The sequence below is a fragment of the Spea bombifrons genome, chromosome 5 (genome assembly GCF_027358695.1).
Source record: "Spea bombifrons isolate aSpeBom1 chromosome 5, aSpeBom1.2.pri, whole genome shotgun sequence".
NCBI classification, from domain to species: domain Eukaryota; kingdom Metazoa; phylum Chordata; class Amphibia; order Anura; family Pelobatidae; genus Spea; species Spea bombifrons.
Genome location: NC_071091.1, coordinates 108,830,356 through 108,851,872, shown reverse-complemented (window position 1 = coordinate 108,851,872; position 21,517 = coordinate 108,830,356). Strand labels below are relative to the sequence as shown.

At 50.3% G+C, this 21,517-nt stretch overlaps 2 protein-coding genes across 5 annotated transcripts; one reads left to right on the top strand and one right to left on the bottom strand.

Moving 5' to 3' along the window:
• The first annotated feature begins 319 nt into the window (after nt 1-319).
• EEF1D (eukaryotic translation elongation factor 1 delta) lies at nt 320-9,716 on the top strand. 4 transcript variants are annotated; one of them, XM_053466348.1, is made up of 8 exons: nt 320-472; nt 5,519-5,648; nt 6,424-6,495; nt 7,551-7,622; nt 8,361-8,451; nt 8,843-8,934; nt 9,120-9,536; nt 9,637-9,716. In XM_053466348.1, exons 2-8 carry the CDS (start codon nt 5,523-5,525, stop codon nt 9,673-9,675), a joined length of 909 nt encoding a protein of 302 aa, XP_053322323.1. In that variant the 5' UTR covers nt 320-472; nt 5,519-5,522; the 3' UTR covers nt 9,676-9,716. The 4 variants fall into 4 exon arrangements, with proteins under 4 accessions (XP_053322323.1, XP_053322325.1, XP_053322324.1 ...); XM_053466350.1 differs by lacking the exon at nt 6,424-6,495; XM_053466349.1 differs by lacking the exon at nt 7,551-7,622 and having other exon boundaries at nt 321-472.
• A 4,069-nt stretch (nt 9,717-13,785) lies between these two features.
• NAPRT (nicotinate phosphoribosyltransferase) lies at nt 13,786-20,438 on the bottom strand. The gene is made up of 13 exons (XM_053466458.1): nt 20,234-20,438; nt 19,391-19,518; nt 18,290-18,372; nt 17,979-18,109; nt 17,645-17,760; nt 17,325-17,521; nt 16,835-16,975; nt 16,396-16,480; nt 15,795-15,875; nt 15,502-15,604; nt 15,068-15,225; nt 14,451-14,564; nt 13,786-14,109 (listed from the first exon to the last, which is right to left on the bottom strand). The coding sequence occupies exons 1-13, from the start codon at nt 20,424-20,426 to the stop codon at nt 14,044-14,046; spliced, it is 1,596 nt and encodes a 531-aa protein (XP_053322433.1). The 5' UTR covers nt 20,427-20,438; the 3' UTR covers nt 13,786-14,043.
• Nucleotides 20,439-21,517: the final 1,079 nt, after the last annotated feature.

Below are 21,517 nucleotides of genomic sequence, written 5' to 3'. Positions count from 1 at the left end.
GCCCGGTCTAGGAGGGGCCGGAAAACCAATCATGCGCACTGAGCACCCTGGGCCGGCCGTGCTGCACATGCGTACTCGGCTCCCCAGGTCATCCTCCCATTGCGCATGCGCTTGCCCTGTCAGGTCCTTCTTCAAGTCAGCGCTCTGGCGCCTTAGGTTTCCTTCATCGTCATGAAAGTTGTGCGCATGCGCGTTGACCCCGAAGGCTAAACCATTCCACTGACAGGTTAATTTATTGTGACACTGATGTATTTGAACGTAGGAAAAAATAATGTGTTTTCTGAATATTAAATCAGCGCAAAACACTGTGTGAGCTCCAGGAGGATACCCGCTGGAGTTAAATAATCGGCCCCGTCTCTACCTGCTGCGGCTCTGTTTTGGTACGCTCTGGTCGCACGGCAAGTAGTGCGTGTCACGTGGCCCAGCCCCTCCCTCTGTCTCCGCACAACGTGTAGCCGGCAGCCACCTCAGCGTGAGTACCGGGTTTGGGGAGACGGGCAGGTCCTTACCGGGGTAGAATTGGCCGGGAGGACACAGGGCATGGGGACGCTGCCATGCAGCGTCCATCTGGGCCGCTTTCCCGGCAGCTATGAGCTCGGGAAAACCAGCCCTTCATGCCCTGTCAGAGCTCTAGGTTTTGGGGTTTTGAGGGCTACGGAACCGCCACGCCAGGGATGTCTGGGGACATGTCTCGGTTACCCGGCGGGGTTACTTCATCACTTGGTTAGCGCTTCTTTGACGGAGATGCGACTGCAAAACTGTCAACCCGGAGTATTTAATGACAGGGCCGGAGCCCCCCCTCCCCCAGCGGGTGGTATTACGTGACAGGGTTAGGGGCACACGGTGTGCCGGGGCTTCCGTCGGTATAATTATTACATGTTAATGGCGGCAGTTGATTTTTAGCACGATGCAGGCACCGTTCGGTTCACGTCATATTATACACGTATGTATATGCAGAAGGGGTTCCGCGCTCACGGTGCAGAGCATACACAGCAGCCGTCACTCCTAGGAGTCCCTGTCACCGGTCCGCTGTCCCCCTTCACACATACCGAATTCCAACAAAACTTTGTTTTCTGAACTGATAGTTAATTCATCCGAGCAGACCGGCAGAGCAGACCGGCAGAGCCACCGGCTTGGGCCTAACAAATGAAAATCCCTTTGTTGCTGAAAACTGCAAATAACGTATACATACAAATCTATCTATCTATATATATATATATATATAAATATCTATCTATATATCTATCGCACACGCAAATAAATATATGCACATACATAACGCAAGCAGCTATAGATATCTACGCACACAGCACATATATATATATATATATATATATATATATATATACGCATATCAGATGCATATATATGTATAAAATGTGCACAAATGTATATACACGCACATATATAATTTACACATGTAATGTATACACATATAAATATATACACATACATCACATGCAGATATATATATATATAAACACACCGTATATATAAAATTTACACACGCACTGATGTAGTGTACACACACGTAAATATATACGCACACATCACATACATATTGCATGCAGATAAATATACACACAGATATCACACATATATTTATATAATTTACAGATACTGTATATGCTGTATAATGTACATACACACATATAATGTGAGGTGGGTGCTCATGTACCTGCGTATGGGGATGTATTTTTACGGGATGCAGAGATATATGATGTAGATATTTTTAAGCGCACAGTGCTGGTATTTCGTCAGCGCTTGTAGCTTCAGGATACTCTTCTTCCAGAGATAAACGGGGATTTAATCGCATTAAAGAGCGGCGCCGGCTTCCAAAGTTTATATGCGTCTCTTTTCATACGTTTTCACGTTAACTCTTACGCTGGAACGTGAATATATGTATTGCACAGCGCTGCGTAAATTGTTGGCGCTATATAAATAAAAGGTAATAATAAAGTGTTATTGTGGGAATGTTGCTCTGTCACCTCCTATCTGTGTATATATAATGTGTATATATCTATATGTGGATATATATATAATCTATGACTTTTCGGCCGTTGACGGAAATGCCGTTCCGGTGCTTTAAAATGTAATTTTCCTCCTGTATTTCCTAAACCCCCGATTCTGTTTAAAGTCTTTCCTGACGATAATTTAACGGCTTCTTCTATCTCTGTGGATGTTTTTATCGTCAAAGTCCGGCGTCCGTCACTAACCCGCTCTGTTTAGGGGGACGCTTTCTGAATGTCTTACTGCCCTAACCCGCTTGCCTTCTCTCTTTAATGCTGATGTAGGAGTTGAGTACGCAGTGAGTATACCCTCACATTCTCCTGCCTCAGTACATCCCGCATGTGTGCATGTCATATACGTGTCCCCATCCTCCATCATACAGGTGTCCTCAACATACACGTGTCCCCATCCTCCATCATACACGTGTCCTCAACATACACGTGTCTCCATCATACACGTGTCCTATCCTCTTAAGTAACTCACAAGCTGCCGTTCGGGGCGAGGACACCTAAGTGGTGGGATGTGACCGCGGTATCGCCCTTGGCTCCTGTGTCCAGCGGAGGTATAGATGGGGAGCAGGTGATGTGTTTTGTCATCAACGATCTCATAAATCCCTTCTGGCAGAGTAAAGGGACAGGATTCAGGAGCCGTATGTCTATCCCATGCATGTTTAATACCCTCACTGTATTACCCTCTACCACTTCTGCTGGGAGACCGTTCTAAGACGCTGTTAGATGTGATAGAGGAGGGACCGACCTTCCGATAAATGTAGGTTTTACCTTTAATGACTGGTACTCGAGCGGCATTAGGGGGTCTGTAATACCGGGTCACTAGTAGGTGGGTGAGCGAGACCCCCCCCCGGCTTCCTGAAGAGCCTTCCAGCAGAACTGTAAAGGTTTATACGCTGGGGGAGGAGTCTTGGATTCGGACGATGTCACCGCCAGCCAAATGGTTCTGTCGTCAGATTCGTTTATTGCCATCAACGCTAGTGATCGTCTACTAAATCATGTACACGCCATTATTCACCCGCAAGCACCTCTTACACGTTACTGTTAGACTCGCTTTACAGCACGGACATCAGGCAGGTGGCTCTCAAACGGCTCAAAGGCAGCCTGAGAGTCATGGGAGTTGAATGGTTTGAGAGCTGCCTGCTAGCTCCCTCTGATACAGAGGGTCCATCGTTCATCCAGCATGCCGGCAGTCGCAGTGGGGGTCCCAAAGCCTTGCATGGCCGAGACTTGGGACCCGTATCTTCTGCCTTCACTAGCGTATTAATGCCTTCACCGCCATGATGGGGCTTGGCAGGAGTGGTGGTTTTACCCAAGAAGACTGAGTGTACGTTGAGTAATTATCTGATTTTAAGGGTCGCTAAGGCGGTGTTGCCAGAGATACCCTTCATTTTATGCTTAATTACCCTCCTCTCTGAGGTTATAACATGTAGACTTTGGCTTTGCATGGAAATGCCTCGGCAAGTTCTCACCTTGACTTGGAGCGTTGAGAATGTTCATCAGCAGCTAGCTTAGTGAATAAAGCCCTTAGTTCTGCAGGACTGAGTCTTCTTGGATGTAAACCTCCGTATGTGTAGCGTGTCTTTAACTGACTGCATTATAGCTCTTGTTCTTTTTATTATTGCCTGCCATTCTTTGAAGATGAGGACCAGAAAGCACCAGAGCCCGGTGGAGTCCACGTGGGCCGACAAACTCACGGCTGACGAGTCTTCTAGGGCTAGCGATGAGAATCGGCCAGGGCCCTCGGCTCCCGCGGCTATTAAGGAGCAAGGAGCGGCCGGCGGATTAAACCAGGGCGAGTCCGGCGAAAACCCAAACGCCGATCAAAAGAAAGCTAACGGGAAAAAGCAGAAGCGCCGAAAGAGGTCCCCCAGAAACAAAATCCAGATGGCGAAGGCGGACTGCACGCTGGCGGGGCTGATGGCCGACAATGTGTGGCTTGAGAAGCGCGTGTACGAGGAAGCCGAATGTGCCTACCACGCCGCGCTCGCCGCCAACCTGGCCAAAGCGATGGTGACAAAGCCATCGGCGCCGGAGGCAAAGACCCGCGGTGCCACGGAGGGCACCGTTACAAACCACGGAGGATTACCCCAGAGAAACTGCAACCACAGCAGCGTGACTGCTTGCCATCATGTAGATAACAACGTTTGGATTAACAAGTCCAGCTTTGAGGATGCCGAGAGGCAGTTTGTTTTACGCTTCACGTCACCTCTGGCTCCGCGCGCCCTCAGCCTTCCGCTTGTATCACCGGAAAGCGCCGGTCTCCGGTCCCCGCAGAGAGTATCAGACGAAGGCTACGTGAGCGCCACCCCTACACCGGCCACGCAGGACCTGCTGGTGGTAGGGGGCGCCGGGGCACCTGCTGTTACTACCGGGACCACCGTGAACGGCAAACCCCACTGGGCTGTCCTGCGGGACATGATGGCCGAGGCGTGGCTGGAGAAATCCTCGTACGATCGGGCAGAGAGGAGCTTCTATGAAAATCTCGCCGCCCGGCAGTCCGTGTCGAAGAGCGAGCCGAGTAACCACTGGAACTTCCACTCAGGGAAAAAAAGCAAGAAAGACAAACAGAGCCGGAAATCCGCGGGGAAAGCTCCGCAGCCGAGCCTAAAGAGAGAGCAGGCCCCCCGCGTCCCAGAGGTGGGCACCGGCCTCCTCAACCGCCCGGTGTATTATTTCCTCCACCAAGACAGTGAGAATGTGTGGCTGAATAAACCCGCGTATGACCGGGCTGAGGAGCGGTTCTATGAGATCCAAGCCCTGAATATACAGCATGCCCCCAAACCAAAGAAGCTGCCCGCCGCCACGGCACGGAAGCCGGCAAAGAGCCTCGCCGCCCCCTGCTCGGCAAAGTAGGGCAAATCTCTCTCTTATGGGTTTTCTTTCTATCCTGTGGTTTGTGGCCGCGATATCGTAAAGAAATTACTGTAACGGCATCCGCTCTATACAAATATCTTTTGTGCGGCGGCTACGGTCTAAACTCTTATTTTTATTTATTTATGTTTGATTTTTGTCTATTAACTCTTTATGTATGCTTACATGTCATTTGGCTTCCACTTCATTTACTTAATTGGGAGTTCCACTGAGCATGTGCGAGAAGTGTACCTGCGAATGCTTCCTGGCTTCAGTCGAGGCCGCCAGGGGGCGGAGCTAAAAAATAATTCCTAACTCAAATAACTAAACGATGCATGCCGTCAAATGCAAATATTGTGACGGTCTTAAGAAGCTAGATAGATCAACCCTACTCCCCTCCCTGTTTGTGTTTAGGTTTATATTGTAAATACTGAAATTATATCTATATATAGATGGCTTTAGTTGGCAAAAACGCATTTACTTTACATTACTAGGTGAGTATTGTGACCCCCCCCCGTCTGTCCCAGAGGACAATTCATGTAAAGTGACAGATATTTAAACCAGGCCGGGCCGAGGGGCTTTCGAGACCGCCGCTCTTAAAGATCAAACACTTTTGTGTAACCGGGTCGTGTTTTTCTCGTCTGTAGAAAAATGGCAGCTTCATCCCTGAGCACTGAAAAGGTCTGGCTGGACAAATACAAGTACGACGACGCCGAGCGACAGTATTACGAGCAGCTGAGCAAGAGAGCCGCGCCGGAAGCCTCCAGCCAGCAAACGGTAAGCGGGCAAGGAGCGGGGCGCTCGGCGGCCTATACGCTAACTGCCCCCCCCCCGTCATGTGTGTGCTGCGGACCCCCAGCATGTCATCCCCCCCCACGCACACGCCATGGCATGTTTTTTTTCTGTATGATTTCTTATCGCAGAAGGACTTTCCCCGTCTCCCGCGTGTGTAGTAAGCCCCAAACCGAGTGCGTTTGCCCCGTCCTCACAGTCCTGGCCGTGCGCATGTAATCTAAACCTCTTCGGGGTCCTCCGGCTGTGTTTGAGCGTCAGAATAATGCCCGAGAGGGGCTGCCAGTCCATAAAGCGGCCCCCGGTGCCTACGGAAAGGCTAGTATTGTGTCCCTAGACGTGGCTTTTAAACACACTGGCTCTGTTATGAGATCTTTGTTGCCGTCTCGCTGCCGGGGTCGCTGTCTTTGCGTCACTCCGATGGGTCTCTTCAGACCTCGGCCCAAAATCTTAAGCCTTCCATGGTTTTTCTTGTGTGCTTTTAGCATTGCCCCAAAAAAAGCCAAACTGTCCCCGATATGTAACCTCTGTCGTGTAATTCAGACTCAGCAGGCTATTTTCCGGTTTGGACCGGTACGAGAATCATTTCCGTTTAGTCTTTTTCTTTTTGTTATTTGTTCCTCTTGTCTGTTTGCTTTTATTTACGTCGGGTTACCCCGCAGGCTGCGTTTCAAGCCTTTGCAGTCTTTGGCGCGTTCCTCCTTTTTCCCCCCCGGTAACGTGTGAATTTCTGTGTGGTTCTTTATTGTACGGCCCGCAGGATGATGGAGCGAGCACAATCCTCAGAGACATTGCCAGAGCCAGGGAGAATATCCAGAAATCGCTGGCCGGAGTGAGTACCAGAGCGCGCTCGCCAGCGGGATCCCACCTGCCCCCCCTAACCCGTGTGTTCCTGTCACCGCCTGCGCGTGTCCCCCCCCAAAGTGACAAGCAAGGCCTAATTGTGACGATCGCCACCCTGCAGTCCGGTGCATTCTGGGAGCAAATCAATCTGAGCGTATATATATATATATATATAGTCTCGCTATAGTCAGTCGTTATATGTAGATCCTGATCTCTATCTCATCATGCCCCGAACTGTCGGCTTTAAAGACCCACTTGCCCCGTCAGTCTATTATTTGCTGGCTTCTTATGGAATCCCTTATCGGTGGGTTTTGTTACAAGGCTTATTTTATGGTTCCTAACCCCCCCCCTTATACAGTCATTACTTTTTCTGCCTTGGCTGGTAGTCTGCTCCATGTATCTGCTAGGTACTACTCTACAGAATGAGTCTTTCCCTGTAGACTATATACGGATTATCTGTTCCGGAGCCACGTGCACCCAGTCGCCTTACAGGCCATGTTAGTTTAGGGATTAACAGTCAGAGGTGGTAACTGACCCCTAGGCGAAACCCTGCTGTAGTAACACAATTTCACCTTGCCTGTCACCTCTTCTCCCATTATTGCCCCTCTACCTTCCATAACAAGTCATTCTCCCCGTTCTAAGTTTATTCCTCCTCTTAACCACAACCTTTCCCCCTTTATTTCATCAGAATCTTGAGATTTGATACTTTCTGGCCCTGGGAACAATAAGCCACTTGGTTGACCGTGTAGGAAAGCTGCAGCGGTCCCCAGGGCCGGCCAATCAGATCATCCGATTGTTGCGTAGTCCTCTATCACCTGTGATTAGTGAATGCAGCCAGCACCGGGTCGTCTTTAGTTTTTCCCTCTGGTCTGTGATGGTCTTAGTATCATTATAAAGCAGATCAGATCCGAGGGTCTTCTGTATGTATTTTTTGGCTGCGGCCCCCGTGCATGCACTGTCTCCTCGTCCTGCATCTCTTGCGCATGTTTCTGCCGTACCTGTCAGACGCTCCATTAAACAAACACAACGTTTCTCCCCCTCCAGCTCAGGACAGTCCTGCATAGTCCAAAAGATGCTCCGCCTTCCCTCCCCCAGAGCCAATCAGGGCCCAGTACTGTAAGTCTGATTCTGAGAGATGACAAATAATGTAACAAGAAAGAGAAAGGGTCTCGGGCTTTACCAAAAGCCTGGCCGGCCGGGGGGGTTCTGGCTGGCGACTCCGAGCCGGTTCCCTCTGCTGGTTGGCGAGTTAATCTCTGTTTGAGTTGGATTTATTCTGTTTGCCCCTTCTGGTTGCGAAAGTATTTGCTGCACATTCCCCGAGCCAAGAAAACCCCCGTCTCTCATCGCCCCGGCTAGATTACACGCCGCCCCAAAACCGACGTCCGGGGATCCGAGCCAACAGGATCTGGCATGAGCCCCGTGCTCGGCGTATCCGAGGCGCTCGCCGGTACATGTTGAGGTAGATAAGACCCAGAATGGCGTCTGTAAAAGCGTCTGCGTTCTGCTGGTACCGGGGGCTTCTGTGTGTTCCGCTCCTTATAGCGCTGGTAAGCGGATAAGTCCTTTATTTCTTCCTGTGGCTTCGGACTGCTTCTCTCACCTAACCCCAACATTTTCTCTCTTAATCTAAAGCTTGGTCCGGAAACGGCAGTAGGTTTTCTGGGCCGGTTAACCCGTTGAGTGCTGATGTCATTTTACCCCCCTGTCTGACACTCAAGGGGTTAACGGAAGGGTTAAGCGTGACGTTCCGTAGAGGCTGTGATTTCTTTGCTTGGTTTCCGTTTCTCCCCATGCCTCTCCCCGCGGAGTCTTATAAAAGGTTTTTAAGGATCTCGGTTACCCTTTTCGCAGAGCGCGGCTGCGGCGCCGGCCGGCGGAGACAACGGCGAGCTCCTGTCTCGGGTCGCCAACCTGGAGCAAGAGAACCAGAACCTCCATAAAGGTGCGTCGGGCGCTCGGCTGGGGGGGGGGCGCCTAAACATGAGCGCATTAATCATGATATATTACGGCGGGTTGTGCCGGCGACTGCCTCGGGCTGATCGTCATGGCTTTTGGTTATTCTGGTGCCGTATTTTGTTTTGAAAAATGAAATTCTTATTATACGGTGTGCCGGAACCCGGTAACAAACATACGCGGTATTCCTTTCCTATTGGATAAGCTCTTTATAGATAAACTTTTCAGTAATGTATATAAAGCGGATTAGCATTTGTTAAACTGAGTACATCGCTAATTGCATCATTGTTCGCAGTATTGATACTGAGCAATTAACCACTTGTTGCCCAGAAATGAAAGAAATGCCATAAATTCATAGCCGTTGTCTGTCTCCTTTCTAGTTGTGAAAGATCTGCAGCTCGCCATCTCCAAGCTGGAAAGCCGACTGACGACGCTGGAGAAATCCGCTTCCTCGGCCCCCGCTGCCTGCAAGGTACGACGGCCCCCTGTGTGCCGCAGTCCCACTTATTCCATAAACTATCATATAATGTGCCTTAGACGGGATGTCTGATCACTGCATTATTCAAAGCCTGGTTTAAAGGGCCGGAGAACAGACCGTTACATTTTTTAGTCCATCGTAGAACCCCCTAGTTAATTGTGAACTTTCACCCCCCTCAGGCCGCAGCCCCCGTACAAAACGTTGCCCCACAAACCGCTCCTCAAAAAGACGAGGAGGAAGAAGAGGACGACGATATCGACCTGTTTGGCAGTGACGACGACGAGGAAGAAGACGCGGAAGCGGCGCGGATCCGGGAGGAGAGGCTGCGTCAGTATGCGGAGAAGAAGTCTAAGAAGCCCGGCCTCATCGCCAAGTCCTCCATCCTCCTGGACGTGAAGCCTTGGGATGACGAGACGGACATGGCGAAGCTGGAGGAGTGCGTGCGCTCCGTGCAGATGGACGGCCTGGTCTGGGGTTCCTCTAAGCTGGTGCCTGTCGGTTACGGCATCAAGAAGCTGCAGATCCAGTGCGTGGTGGAGGACGACAAGGTGGGAACGGACGTTCTGGAAGAGGAGATCACCAAGTTCGAGGACTATGTAAGTAACGGGCCGCTCCGGTGTGGGGTTCGCAGCCGCTGGGTCATTTTGGGTGTATATTTTATGAATTATGGTTTAATTTCTCTTTCTTGCTTTACAGGTGCAGAGTGTTGACATCGCTGCTTTCAATAAGATCTAAGAGAACATCTGAAACGGTTAAATAAAAAGCAGTGTGCAGAGTGTGAGAGTCCGTCGCTCTTTATTTTGGGGGGAGGGGCTCTTCAGTGTTCCTGTATAGTTGGGTCGAATGTGACCGGGGTCTCTAGGTGTGATATAAGTGCCCAGGGGGTAGTTTGCCCCCCCCTGATAAGGGCAAGTATTATGGGAAAAAGTGAATGTGTAAAGCGTAAAAACCTCCAGGACCCAGGCAGCTGAATGACGGTGTTACGGCGTTCCGCCCGCTCGGTTATATAGATCGCGTTTATATCGCCGCGTCCAGCTTCAGACGTAAATTCAGTGCGTTCTTAATGACGAAGCGTACCCGGCAAGCGATGCGCTGAGAAGGAACATGATGGAGGCCTCCAATGATGGATAACCGAAAGTCCATAAAGGAAGCAACGTACATGGTGTTTGTGTATATAAGGGGGGACCATCAAGGAGTGAGAAGTAATTTGTTTACCGAGAACCCCGTGACGGTTGTTACCTGTCGTCTCTTTAAACCGCTTGGTTGTGCTGAGCGGAGACAGTTAATTGCGTTTTATAAACCTGGCCCTCCTGGGAGAGGATCTATAGAATAGGTGCCCCCCTTGTTCAGTGGGTCTGGAGTGGGGATGCTTTTCCTGCCCCCCCAACCCCTGATATTTTTGGAGGTGCAATGCGGTGCCGCTGAGCTGCGTCTCCCCAGGAGTAACCGGCAGCCGCTGAAGTAGTCTGACCTGTTTCCTCGCCGTCGGGGAGCCCCTCGCTCCCTGTGGGTATAACCACCGCCTGCTTACGCTATGAAAGCTGTTTGTTAGTTTTTAATGTTTATCTAGTTTTTGGGGGTTTTTTTCCCAGGGGATTTTGTTTACTTCTCTTTAGCATGCGGAGATGGGAGACGTCGCATTTCTTGGCTGCCCACGCAATGATATACATGGCGGCTGTCAGACCTCCATGGTTAGTGGGTTTTCCCTCCTAGTGGGTTTTATTTAACCCCTTAGTTCCCCTATAGACGTACCGGGACGTCCAAAAAACGCCCACAAAGAAACCCCTATGGACGTCCCGGTACGTCCAGCCCTTCGTGCAGCGTCAGGGACACATCCCTGCCGCTGCACGGGAGACCAGGCTGTCGTTTGACAGCCTGGACTCCCCACTGACAGCAGAAGCCGGCATCCCATAACAGCTTCCGGCATGAAAGCCGGCAAGCTGTTACAGTTGAAAGTGCCCGATCGCGCAGTTGCAGACGCGCGATCGGGCATTCCCTTCCGGGTTGCGTCACTGCTGACGTAACCCTGCGGGGATATCCTGCCCTCCGATGAGGCACAGAGACGCTGTGATCTTTACCTAATTTTGTGAGGATTCAGAGGGAGAATGTAAAAAAAATTAGTTTAATTTTCTAATCTTTGCTAGTTTTTACTAAATTTTTCATTATAAATTTTCAGCTAATTATCCAACTATGGTATCAAACAAAAGCTCTATCTCTCCTTGAAAAAACAATATATAGTTTACATGGGTGCACTATTCACAGGAAAAGAGAATCATCGCTAAACCGACATACCCCAAAAATGGCAAAATTGCTCTGGGCTTTGAGGTACCAAAAACCCCTGGGATTGAAGGGGTTAATAGTTTTTCTTATTGTAGATTATTTTTCAGCAAGCGGGTGTTTCCCGAAGCTTCACCCCCAGGGGCATCAGTGCCTTCCCCAGAGCGTCTACCCACAAGCCTGCGAGCAAAGCCACTAACAGGAAAACAAATCCTTATACCTTTCCAGAGGATGCCTGAGCATCATGGGAGTTGTACAACTGCAAGATGTCATAAGCCTACCCAACCTAGGGCCACCCAGGACTTTCTCCTCCACTTAAGCAGCGATAATAAAAGTCAGCATCGGGGTTCTGTATGACGGCTCGCCAGCCGTAGGCCTTCATGGAAGCCATCGTAGGTCGACATCTCCGACTCACCTGCATTCAAGGAGGGATTTTACGGTATAACAGTAAATGCTTGAGTTACGGAGTCGCGCTGTTCGCGTATCCCTGACCGTCTCCTGATGACGGGTAAAATACGGTAGCGACAGAGCTTGGCTACGGGTTTGCGAAGCATGTTGTCAAGGTGATGATGTAACTTAAAGAAAATATCCATTAAAAGTTTCTGAAAATGTTCTTGTGAAACAAAAAACCACAAAACTACGACTTCCCAGCTCAAAAACCGTTCCTGAGTTTATTAGAATTAAGGTGAGGTCAGGCTTCGTGTAACGCCCACGAGGTACCAAGTTCAGTGATAACCAATTACATTTGCAGGATTAATAACACTTCCCCACCCCCATGGCAGTGATTGGAAGATGGCAGCAGGAAGCATTTCAACTCCCTGGCCATCTATGGCAGCATTAAATATGCAGATTAGCTCCTCCCTGTTCAGCTGATGGGGCATGGTTGAGAAAACAGACTCCACCCACCCCCATTCACTTTATTCGTACCAAAACTGAATTGCCCCTGGTTTAAAGCCCCTCTTATGCACCGGCTGTGGGACTGAAGGGTAAATCCTGGCGAAGAATAAATGATTGCGTTTTTCTTTATTAGAGTTTTGGGCTTTTTTTTGCAGCTGGATTTGGAATTTTGTGAAATAAAATAATTTTCAGTGCAGGTGGCGTTTCTCAAACATTTAATACCACAACTCAAGACTGGGGGTAAAGAGGAGGCCGTTCGCATGGATAAGTAATCTGCCTCAATATTAGAGGCTCAGCTTTTCCTGAGAAAGTTAAAGGGTCCGGCGAGAGCTTGCTACAACCCCACAGAGGAGCAACGTATACTGCATGGAACCCGCCGGCAGATCGGCCCCATCCGGCCCGTCCTGTCACCCATTTCTCCTGCTGTCGGTCTCGTCTTAGATTCAGGAGCCGTATGCCTATCCCATGCATGTATAATACCCTCACTGTATTACCCTCTACCACCTCTGCTGGGAGGCTGTAATAAAGTACATTGACCTTTAGACACATCATGCTCTGCATGCACTTTTGGCAACAGTCCCACTGAAGTGAACACTTTCTGCGCATGTGCGCCAGAGGACTCTTTAAACAACCTGGAACTCCTGCACAAACCAACTGGTCGGCGGATCGCTCAGAAGATGTGTTCCGGTGAATATATTTCCAGTAATGCAGGCAGCTGCTATTCTATAGATGCAGATTTTAATGCGACACACGGCTGCTACATGCATTAAACTGCATACGATGGCTGGAGTGTAGCTTTAAGTACCAGGCAAATAACATGAAAAAACATGCACGGGACAGGCCTATGGATAGATGAATAGAGCAGCCTCCCAGCAGAGGCGGTAGAGGATTATACAGTGAGGGTATTAAACATGCATGGGATAGACATAAGCCTCATGAATCTAAGACGAGACTGATTAAGGTTTGACTCTCCACAGCAGGAGAAACAGGAAGACCAGACGGGCCAGACAGGGGCCAATCTGCTGGTTGGGTCTATGTTTCTATTTTTAAGGGGCAATTATCGTGCGGGACGGGCAAACATCGGAGGTAAGGGGTGTTTGGTGTGATTTAAGCGTCCAGGTTATTTCTGCAGACGCTGGTAAATTAATTATCTACCTCCACGATCCAGTCTTTACTCATTAACCTGACTTTATCTCCCCATCGGTGGGGGTCGCCCGCCGCAGGACCCGCTCGGGCGCCTGATTCTAAGATTAGAATGTTTGTAATTATTAGTTTTGATTCATTAAATTATCAGCAGAGGGGCATCAGGTGGCAGATCCAGCCCATTGGGATGAGCACTGGCTGCGTTACGGCCGGGGTTGGGGGCGGCGCTGGAATCTCGGGCTGTTAAGAATCAGCTCATTCACTCACTCATTCATTCGCTCCGCTCCAGTGGAAGACATATCCTACACGTGATATAACACCTTCTTGGGTATGTACAGGATCTCTGGAGCACAGAGAAGAGCCTTTTAAAAACACTAATGCAGAGCAGAACATCCATTCTGACCCTGCGCTGGGGTATTATACACAGAGGAAATGCTGCCAACGACAGCCGGGGGGAGGGGCAGTACAGAAAAGGGGGTTTTAAGTGTAAATATTACCCGCCACAATTCCCTGTTGTCTGGAATGGAGTTATTACCCGCATCTTCACAGTTTATTGTCTGTATTTCTAGCAAGAAACCGAACGCTGCCATTCCCAACACCCAAAACCCACAGAATTCCGGTGGGGAGGAAATAATTCTCTCTTTGATACCCAGCCCTCGCAGGGTCCCGCTCTCCCATATTGTGACGGCACAGCCTGTAGCTTTCTTTATGCAGAACGGGCGCCTTATCACAATCCCCAGCGCCGCCTTCTTCAGCCGTCCCAGCGGCAGCCCGGCGGAGGAAGCCTCACCCGGGGAAATTGGTCTTTCGGAGGCTTGTTAGCAGGCAATGGAGTTTTTCGGTCATCGCAACCTGCGTGGAAATAAGAACACGGAATTCGGTGCCTTGAGCTCGACACTGCTACTAATAAACAGTGCGCCGCGTGATCGGCCCTCCCGAGTACCCACAGTGCCCACGCCTGTTAGAATAGGTGACATGACTCCGCTTTCAGCTAAAGAGTAACATTTCTTTAAACGCATACATTCACACGAACGCTTGTCCCGGAATAGAAGACCCTCAATAATTTAACGAGCACCAGGACCACGGGCGTCTCGCGTGTCCGCTGGGTACGGGGGCTTTACTGACAACGTGGTGCGTGGGGCTCCCGGGATTACTCTGTATGTTAACTCACCCCATAACTTTTGTGTATTTACCGTGTAGGGCTTGGGGTTTTCCAGCTTGCGGTGGTCCTGTCCGAGAGCGTGCAGAGACCTCTGCGCATGGGACCGGATTTCATGGATACTTGGTAGAGACTGGCCGTTGGGCAGCTGTGAGGAGGAAGAAACAGCGGCTGTCAGGCGTTGTAGGGCGACGGGATTTAATAGAAGGCTGGCAGCCGACAGGCAGTTCTCCAACAGTCAAAGCCAAAGCTATTTTTTACTGAAATTTATGGCTGCTAATCCTTTAATGCCAGATTATTGCTTTATATAGCACCACCATATTCCGTTGCACTGTACAACGGGCCTTGCGTTAAACAAGCGACCTTCTGGGTCTTGGGCTCCAGAGAATCAGGGGAAGATTATATTTAATAAAAGCAACACAAGACAATGTGTGTCATCTCTGAATCATTACATCACGCTTCTGTGCCAACGCATCATAACCGAAGCTCCACCCTTACGTCATCACCCACAGTAAGTAAGCAAGCGCCCGGATCCTCGTGCCATCAGCGAAGAGCATGAAATGTACTCCGCAGCATCGTACGGCGGCGACACCGGCCAGGAAGTACAATGCGGAGCATCAACCGCATGGGGCAAACACCTGCGGCACTGACCTGCCCGTTTTTAAAGACGAGGTGGTGAAGGCGCTCGACCCGGGCGGACGCCACACGCTCCGTTTCTGTGTTTTTGCCCAATCTGTAGACTTTCACTTCTTTCTCGGCCTCGGGAGGCGGCTCGTCCTCTAGCGCCATCAGATCCAGTAATGGCTGCCCTGGAGCCAAAAGGACGAGAAGTGATGGAAACGAAAAAGCCAGAGCCCTCTGAATTAGGATTACGAGATAACGGGCGTTCGTATCTGTCGCTTACGCACTAGAGACAGTTCTAAGCGATTGGGTAAAAGAGCGATGCTTACATGAAAAGCTACATTTTTTGACACTAGTGGTTTTCCTGGCACATAATGTTCCCAGGAGTGCATAAAGTGTTATAGTCTCCATGGAACATGAAACAGCTTCTCCACAAAAAAACCATTAGTGAAAGTTTCCCCAACCTGCGCCGTCATAGAGCCGGTAGACGATCTTGCTCCCGGGAATGGTCATTTTGTCTTCGTCTTCACTCATTTTCATGCAGGGGGTGTCGTTCACCTGGACCAGCTGCATGGAGAGAAGTTCAAGGTGGGACGCACGCTACAGCAGTGAGAGGACTAGGGGCTTATCCACTAAACCAAGGGTTTAAAGGAGAGCTGGGGGGGTTTCAGAGTGAAATTTGCCAGGGACCCCCACCCCGAGGTGGCTGCGGTCTTCTCCTCTCCTTGTCCGGCTGTTACAATTCCCGGAAGCTCACCTTGTAGACACAGCCCAGGGACGGCTGGAGCGTGCAGGTAACCAGGTGCGTCCCCACACCCACCATGTTAATCTCATTGGTCTGCAGAGAAAAAGGAAGACAGTGAGAAGAATACACCGGACCGGGGAAGGGAGGAAGAGATCCATCATACGGTCCTCGGGCCACATTCAGCAGGCCTTGTCAACTCATCGTGATGGGGGCCGCACACATCCCCTGAACCTAGAACCCAGGTTCCATCAATGTTTTCAGCTCAAGAGCAGCAGCCGCAGCAGCATGAGTTGCACCACAATCCTCCCGACTGTCACCAAAGCGAAGGCTCCGTGACATCACGCGACTACAGAGACTAAGCGTAAGATCCGGAGCCGTACCTAATAAACATCCGCAGGCGCCGGACTTTACAGACAGTCCCCACTTAATCAACCCAAATGCCCGCTGCCTTACCCATCAGCAGCATCATGGAAAGAATGTGCACAAAGTGACCAGACGTCCAACGTATGGACCACCACCCATCATAAGACCACCAGATCACAGAATCCTACGACACGGTCCGTAAGGCAGCCGCTTGACCACTAATAGCCATTCTGCCCCCCCCGACACTCACGTTTTGGGTCAGATGCTTCAGGCTCTCCTCGCTGATGTTGTTGCTGACGACGATGGACAGATTTTCAAAGTCAGGAATTTCAAATCTGTTGAATGAGATGACAAAGAGTGAGATTTTAGGCAAAACCTCTCCCCCGGTCTCCCTAGACGACCCTCGGCACATCGTGAGCTCCACCCCAACGCCCTACAAAGAAACCTATGGTGGTCTGGTGACTACTATTCCCAGCATCATCATCATCAGGGCTTCTTGAAGGTGGCATATGAGAGTCGTACCCCAAACAGTGCGACGCAGCCTTAAAATGAATAAGGAGGCTCACAATCTCTGGCATGCAGTGAATACAGGGGGCTTCAGATGACCCCCAGCAGGGATATGGCATTCAGATCTTTTCTCCAATTGGGTAAACTGACCGCTAACCACCCGGCTCATCACAGCGACTCACTGTTTGGCGCAGACTTGGAATATTTTGCGGATTTTCACAGACTGGCTGGCGAGGTCCCCGCTATCCAGCCGCACTCCTATGGGATGGTAGCCCAACTCGTGCAACGCCAACGCCACGGCGCAGAAGTTCGGCACACCGCTCCTGCCGGGGAGTAACAACGCGGGTAAAACGTTTATTAACAGGAGACGGACTACTGGCCAAAAAGGCAGGTAACGAGACAATCGAAACTCGGCTTAAATGGAATATGATGTAATAATCATAAAGAAAAGAGACAAACAGCGCCCACAAGGACATAACTAATGTTTGAGGTCAGCATGGGGAGATCGTAACCCCACGGGCAGATATCAAGAGGCCGTCTATAAACGCAATGTACCCTTTACGTCATTCTGATTAGAGTGATCGCTGGTGGGACTGGTCCTCCATGACACCCCTGGTTCCTCGTCCTCTAAACACAGTATTTGTCCTCCCCTCGGTCACATTCACCTCTTACATCAACACGCTGTAAGTGTCCACCACCGTCAGGAAGTTCAGAGGGTAGGCGATGGCGTACGAGACGAAGGCCGACAGCTCGCCGACGTTGGTTTCTTCCTGGGGAATCTTAAGGGTCCGACAGACTTTCCCCAGCCAGGACCGCGAGAGCGACAGGAAGTCCACCTCAGCTTCCTGTTTGTTTGCGGGTCTCAGAGTCTGCCAGATAGAGAGATATCACCGGCCTGTCGCTTGTCAGCACCGCCGATATATATTTTATATAGATCCACCCCCCCCTCCACCATCCCAAAATCAAGGAAAATGGTAAATCAGCGCTTTTACCCGACATTTCATGTCATCGGTACAGGAAAAGGACGACACAAAGGAGTGGGCAACCGAGCCGGCCACGGGGACCCCAAAGAGCTTCCCAGCTAGAACATTACTGGTGCAGTCAAACCCTGAGAAAGGGAGAACATAAGCGGAGAAAGCAAAGACAAGCAATGAGCACACCTGATCACAAGCCCTCCGAGGGGACATGCTCAGCACCCCACAAAGCAGCTCGTCCTCGGAACCCGCCGGCTTTATAAAAATGCCCGCCACGGAAGGGACATCTTTATTTAACAGAAGTGAAGAAACGGGGGGGGGGGAGATACGGATACCGCGTGGTCACGCTCACCCCCCATGTAGGAATATTTCGATGCCGAGAGACCTCCGTCACGACCTTGCGCCCGGCGCAGGCCCATCTCCACCAGCTTCTTATCCGGACTGGCCGCCAGGCGGAAGCGAGCGGCGTTCGTTCCAACGAGACTGGGAGAAAAAGAGGCAACTTAGTGATGTCCCGCTAACGGCTATCAAAACCATTAAAATACCTTTTTGTGCCAATTATGCTTTTCTACATTTTTTTGGCCCTTCTTTGAATTTAAATCAGTTTTTTTATTAAGCAGGAAGTTTAAAGGAAAGCGGGAAGTCTACGGAAGGGTCGCTCACCTGGCGTAATTCACCAAGCAGAGTAATGTGGTTTCTAGAAGCTGCACCACCAGCAGCGGACCTCTGACCTTCATCAATGGCTCCTGAAGAGGGGGGGGGAGAGGAAAATTATTATAACGAACATTCCAGTACATTAACCCCTTCAGGACCGGGTTTTTTTTTAACCATGTTTGTCCTAAATGACCAGAGCAGTTTTTTGTCTTTTTATAGCCGTGATTGCCCACCAACTCATTTATTTCACCCCCACAACATATTTTCTTTCAGCACAAATATGGCTTTCTTTTGAAATAATTACATACCGCATAAGAATCATCATCTAGTATTGAAAAGTCAAGAAAAATTAAAAAAGGCAAAATTTCCACTATATATACGCAGTGCAAATGGAAAAAACCTGCAAAAGCGTATTTAGGTATTTCTCCTGGTATTTTCACTTATTTTGGCACTTACAGGGTTAAATGTGATTGGCTGGGAGTTGCGCCCCAATGGCGCCCGGGGTCATCCAGGGGCTGTCATAATCACTCCTGGCCAATAGGAGTGATCCGATCATCTTTAGCCCACTTTTGATTGGTTCTGCAGCAGCTTAAACTCCTGCAGATCCCTAACTCACAGCAATCCACCTGGAAGCACCCAAGACTTTCTGCTCAGTGCTGTCCCCCCAACCCCCCCCAACTCTTTTAATGCTGATGTTCCATAGGAGCACAGCACTTACTGACATTTAAGCCCCACAAGCTTGTTAATATACATTAACCCCTGCAATGCCATAAACAATCTCCGCAAAGAATCCCCTTTCCCTAAAGCTGCCTTCTTACTAAAGAAAGGAAATTGTAACCTCTTTGGGGTAAAACGAAACGCTACGAGACGGGGCGGACAAGACGACAACTTGCCTCCAGCAGAACAAAAAGAGCCCGAAGTGGGGCAATATCCCGGGAGGGGGCAATATCCCCAGGGAGGGGCCAGAGAAAGTAAATGTCATTCTTTTACTATGCGTCCAGAGATCACTCACTAGTCCTGCACAGCCTTCAGAGCCCCCCCATAGCGATCACCCCAGACCCTCAATCTAAGGTTTGTATAGATACCTATAAGTTGATTGAGTACACGTACCCTGGCAAACACCACCGAACCCTCCGGGAGAGAGGACACCGTGACTTCCGAAGCGTCCACCGTCTGCAAATATTCCAGGAAGCCCTTCTCCACCGTGCTGGGAAGGACGGACTCCAGGTATGTAATATCTGCCGAGAGATGCACACAGCGGGGGGTTAAACGCACACAGCGGGGGGTTAAATGCTCGCTTCACGGCCATGCCCCAGATCAGCGTTATGGTCCACACAGCGCACAGGGGCAAAATGCCACCACATCCAACCACCTGTCCCCTGCGGGCTCCTCGATGGGAGGGGACTGCGTCAGATCTCCGCGGAGCGGCAGGGAGAGCTCCCCGACGCTCTAAAATACAGCAGGACTAAAGAGAGCAAACCCCGCAGGCTTACGCATCACGCTGTCTCGTTAGAAGAGGTCGGTTGGGAACTGAATGCATGACAAGCGTCAGGGAGATCGTTAATAAATAGCCTCGAGTGTCTGCTTTTCAAACACATACAGCCCTGAGTGGAAGCTCAGAAATTCGTAAGCGAGACCTTCAGCTCTGGGCGCCCCCGAAACAGCATGAATTTAATGTCCCACCTGGAGACAGCGAGATTTCTGCTCCCAGATGCCCCAGCGAGGGGAGAAGCTTCTGGATTAACAGGGACCCCAATGAATGATGCATCCCGCAGAGGAGATCCCTGCAACTATCTGGGGAACTTCACTGCTCACTCACCCCTCCCCCCACTCACACTCACCCCTACTTACTCCATACTCTGACTCTCCCCCTACTCACCTTTCCTCACACTCAACCAAATGCCCCCTACTCACACTCACCCATACTCACACTCACCCACTTCCCCTACTCACCATCTTGAGAGAACTTGAATTCTCGCAGGAACCTCACACTCTCTTCCAGTCCGAAAAACAACGCGAAGCCCCCGCGAAATGGAGCCTCCCGGAAGAAGAGCTCGAACTGCGCCGTGTCCCGGTGCCGCCCGCTCCTCCAGTACCCGTATGCCATGGTGAACTGATAGAGATCGGTGAGCAGAGCCAGCGCCATGCTTCTCTACAAGAGCAGCCAGCCAGCCACTGAGCCAGACAACCAACCGACTAGCCGATTACAAGCCGGCACACTGACAGCTAGCTCCGCCCACTCAAGGCCACCAAGTCAACCCCCTATTCACGTGACGAGATGGTCTCTCCCACCGCGCGCGGAGCACAGACGCCCTCTAAATGACACTGTCAAATCATCCGGGGCACAGTGACAGGAGCCCCGCCCACCACGCGCAAAGACCACCGGGACTTGTAGTTTATACATGATGCTTGAAATGCGCTTATCGCAGGACTCTTGCTTTCGCTCCTCATGGGTATTCTCGTATCAGAGAAACTGAGCGCATTCCTGCACACACGTACCAAGAGGGGTGAAAGGTACAGGGCACCAGCGCCGAGCACATTCCCGGTCACATGTACCATGAGGAGTGTGAGGTACTGGGTGACAGCGCCGAGCACATTCCCTGTCACCTGTACCAAGAGGGGTGTGAGGTACAGTGCACCAGCGCCGAGCACATTCCCGGTCACATGTACCATGAGGAGTGTGAGGTACAGTGCACCAGCGCAGAGCACATTCCCGGTTACATGTACAATGTGCCATGAGGAAGTGTGAGGTATTACAGGGAATATGAAAGGTTTTCATAGCCCCCCCCTTTTTGTGCTCTTTGGCATCAGCTAACGTCTCAAAACTCCCTAAAAAAAATTAATTATATTTTTTTTTCTTTGAATGACAAATTTGTTACTTTTCCACTTTTTTTTTTGTTCCACTTTTTACTTTTGGCGATTATTAGTTATTTAGCGCCATCAGATTCCATAGCTCTGTACAAAGGGGGTAGACAGGACAGAACAAGATGGCGTACAGAAACAACAGGGGATGAGGGCCCTGTGCACGGGAGCTTACAATCTAGAGGATATACGGTGTGCACATTCTACCCCCCCCTCCTCAGAATACAGTGCAGCCAGGAGGGAACCCGACGCCCCGGCAGCCCTGGATGCCGAGCAAAATAAAGAAAAAACCAAAAATCTCACGTGTATAATAATAAAATAAATAATACTTCCCTCAAGATAGCAGCTTCCAGAACCACTCTTCCTCAAAGTGTA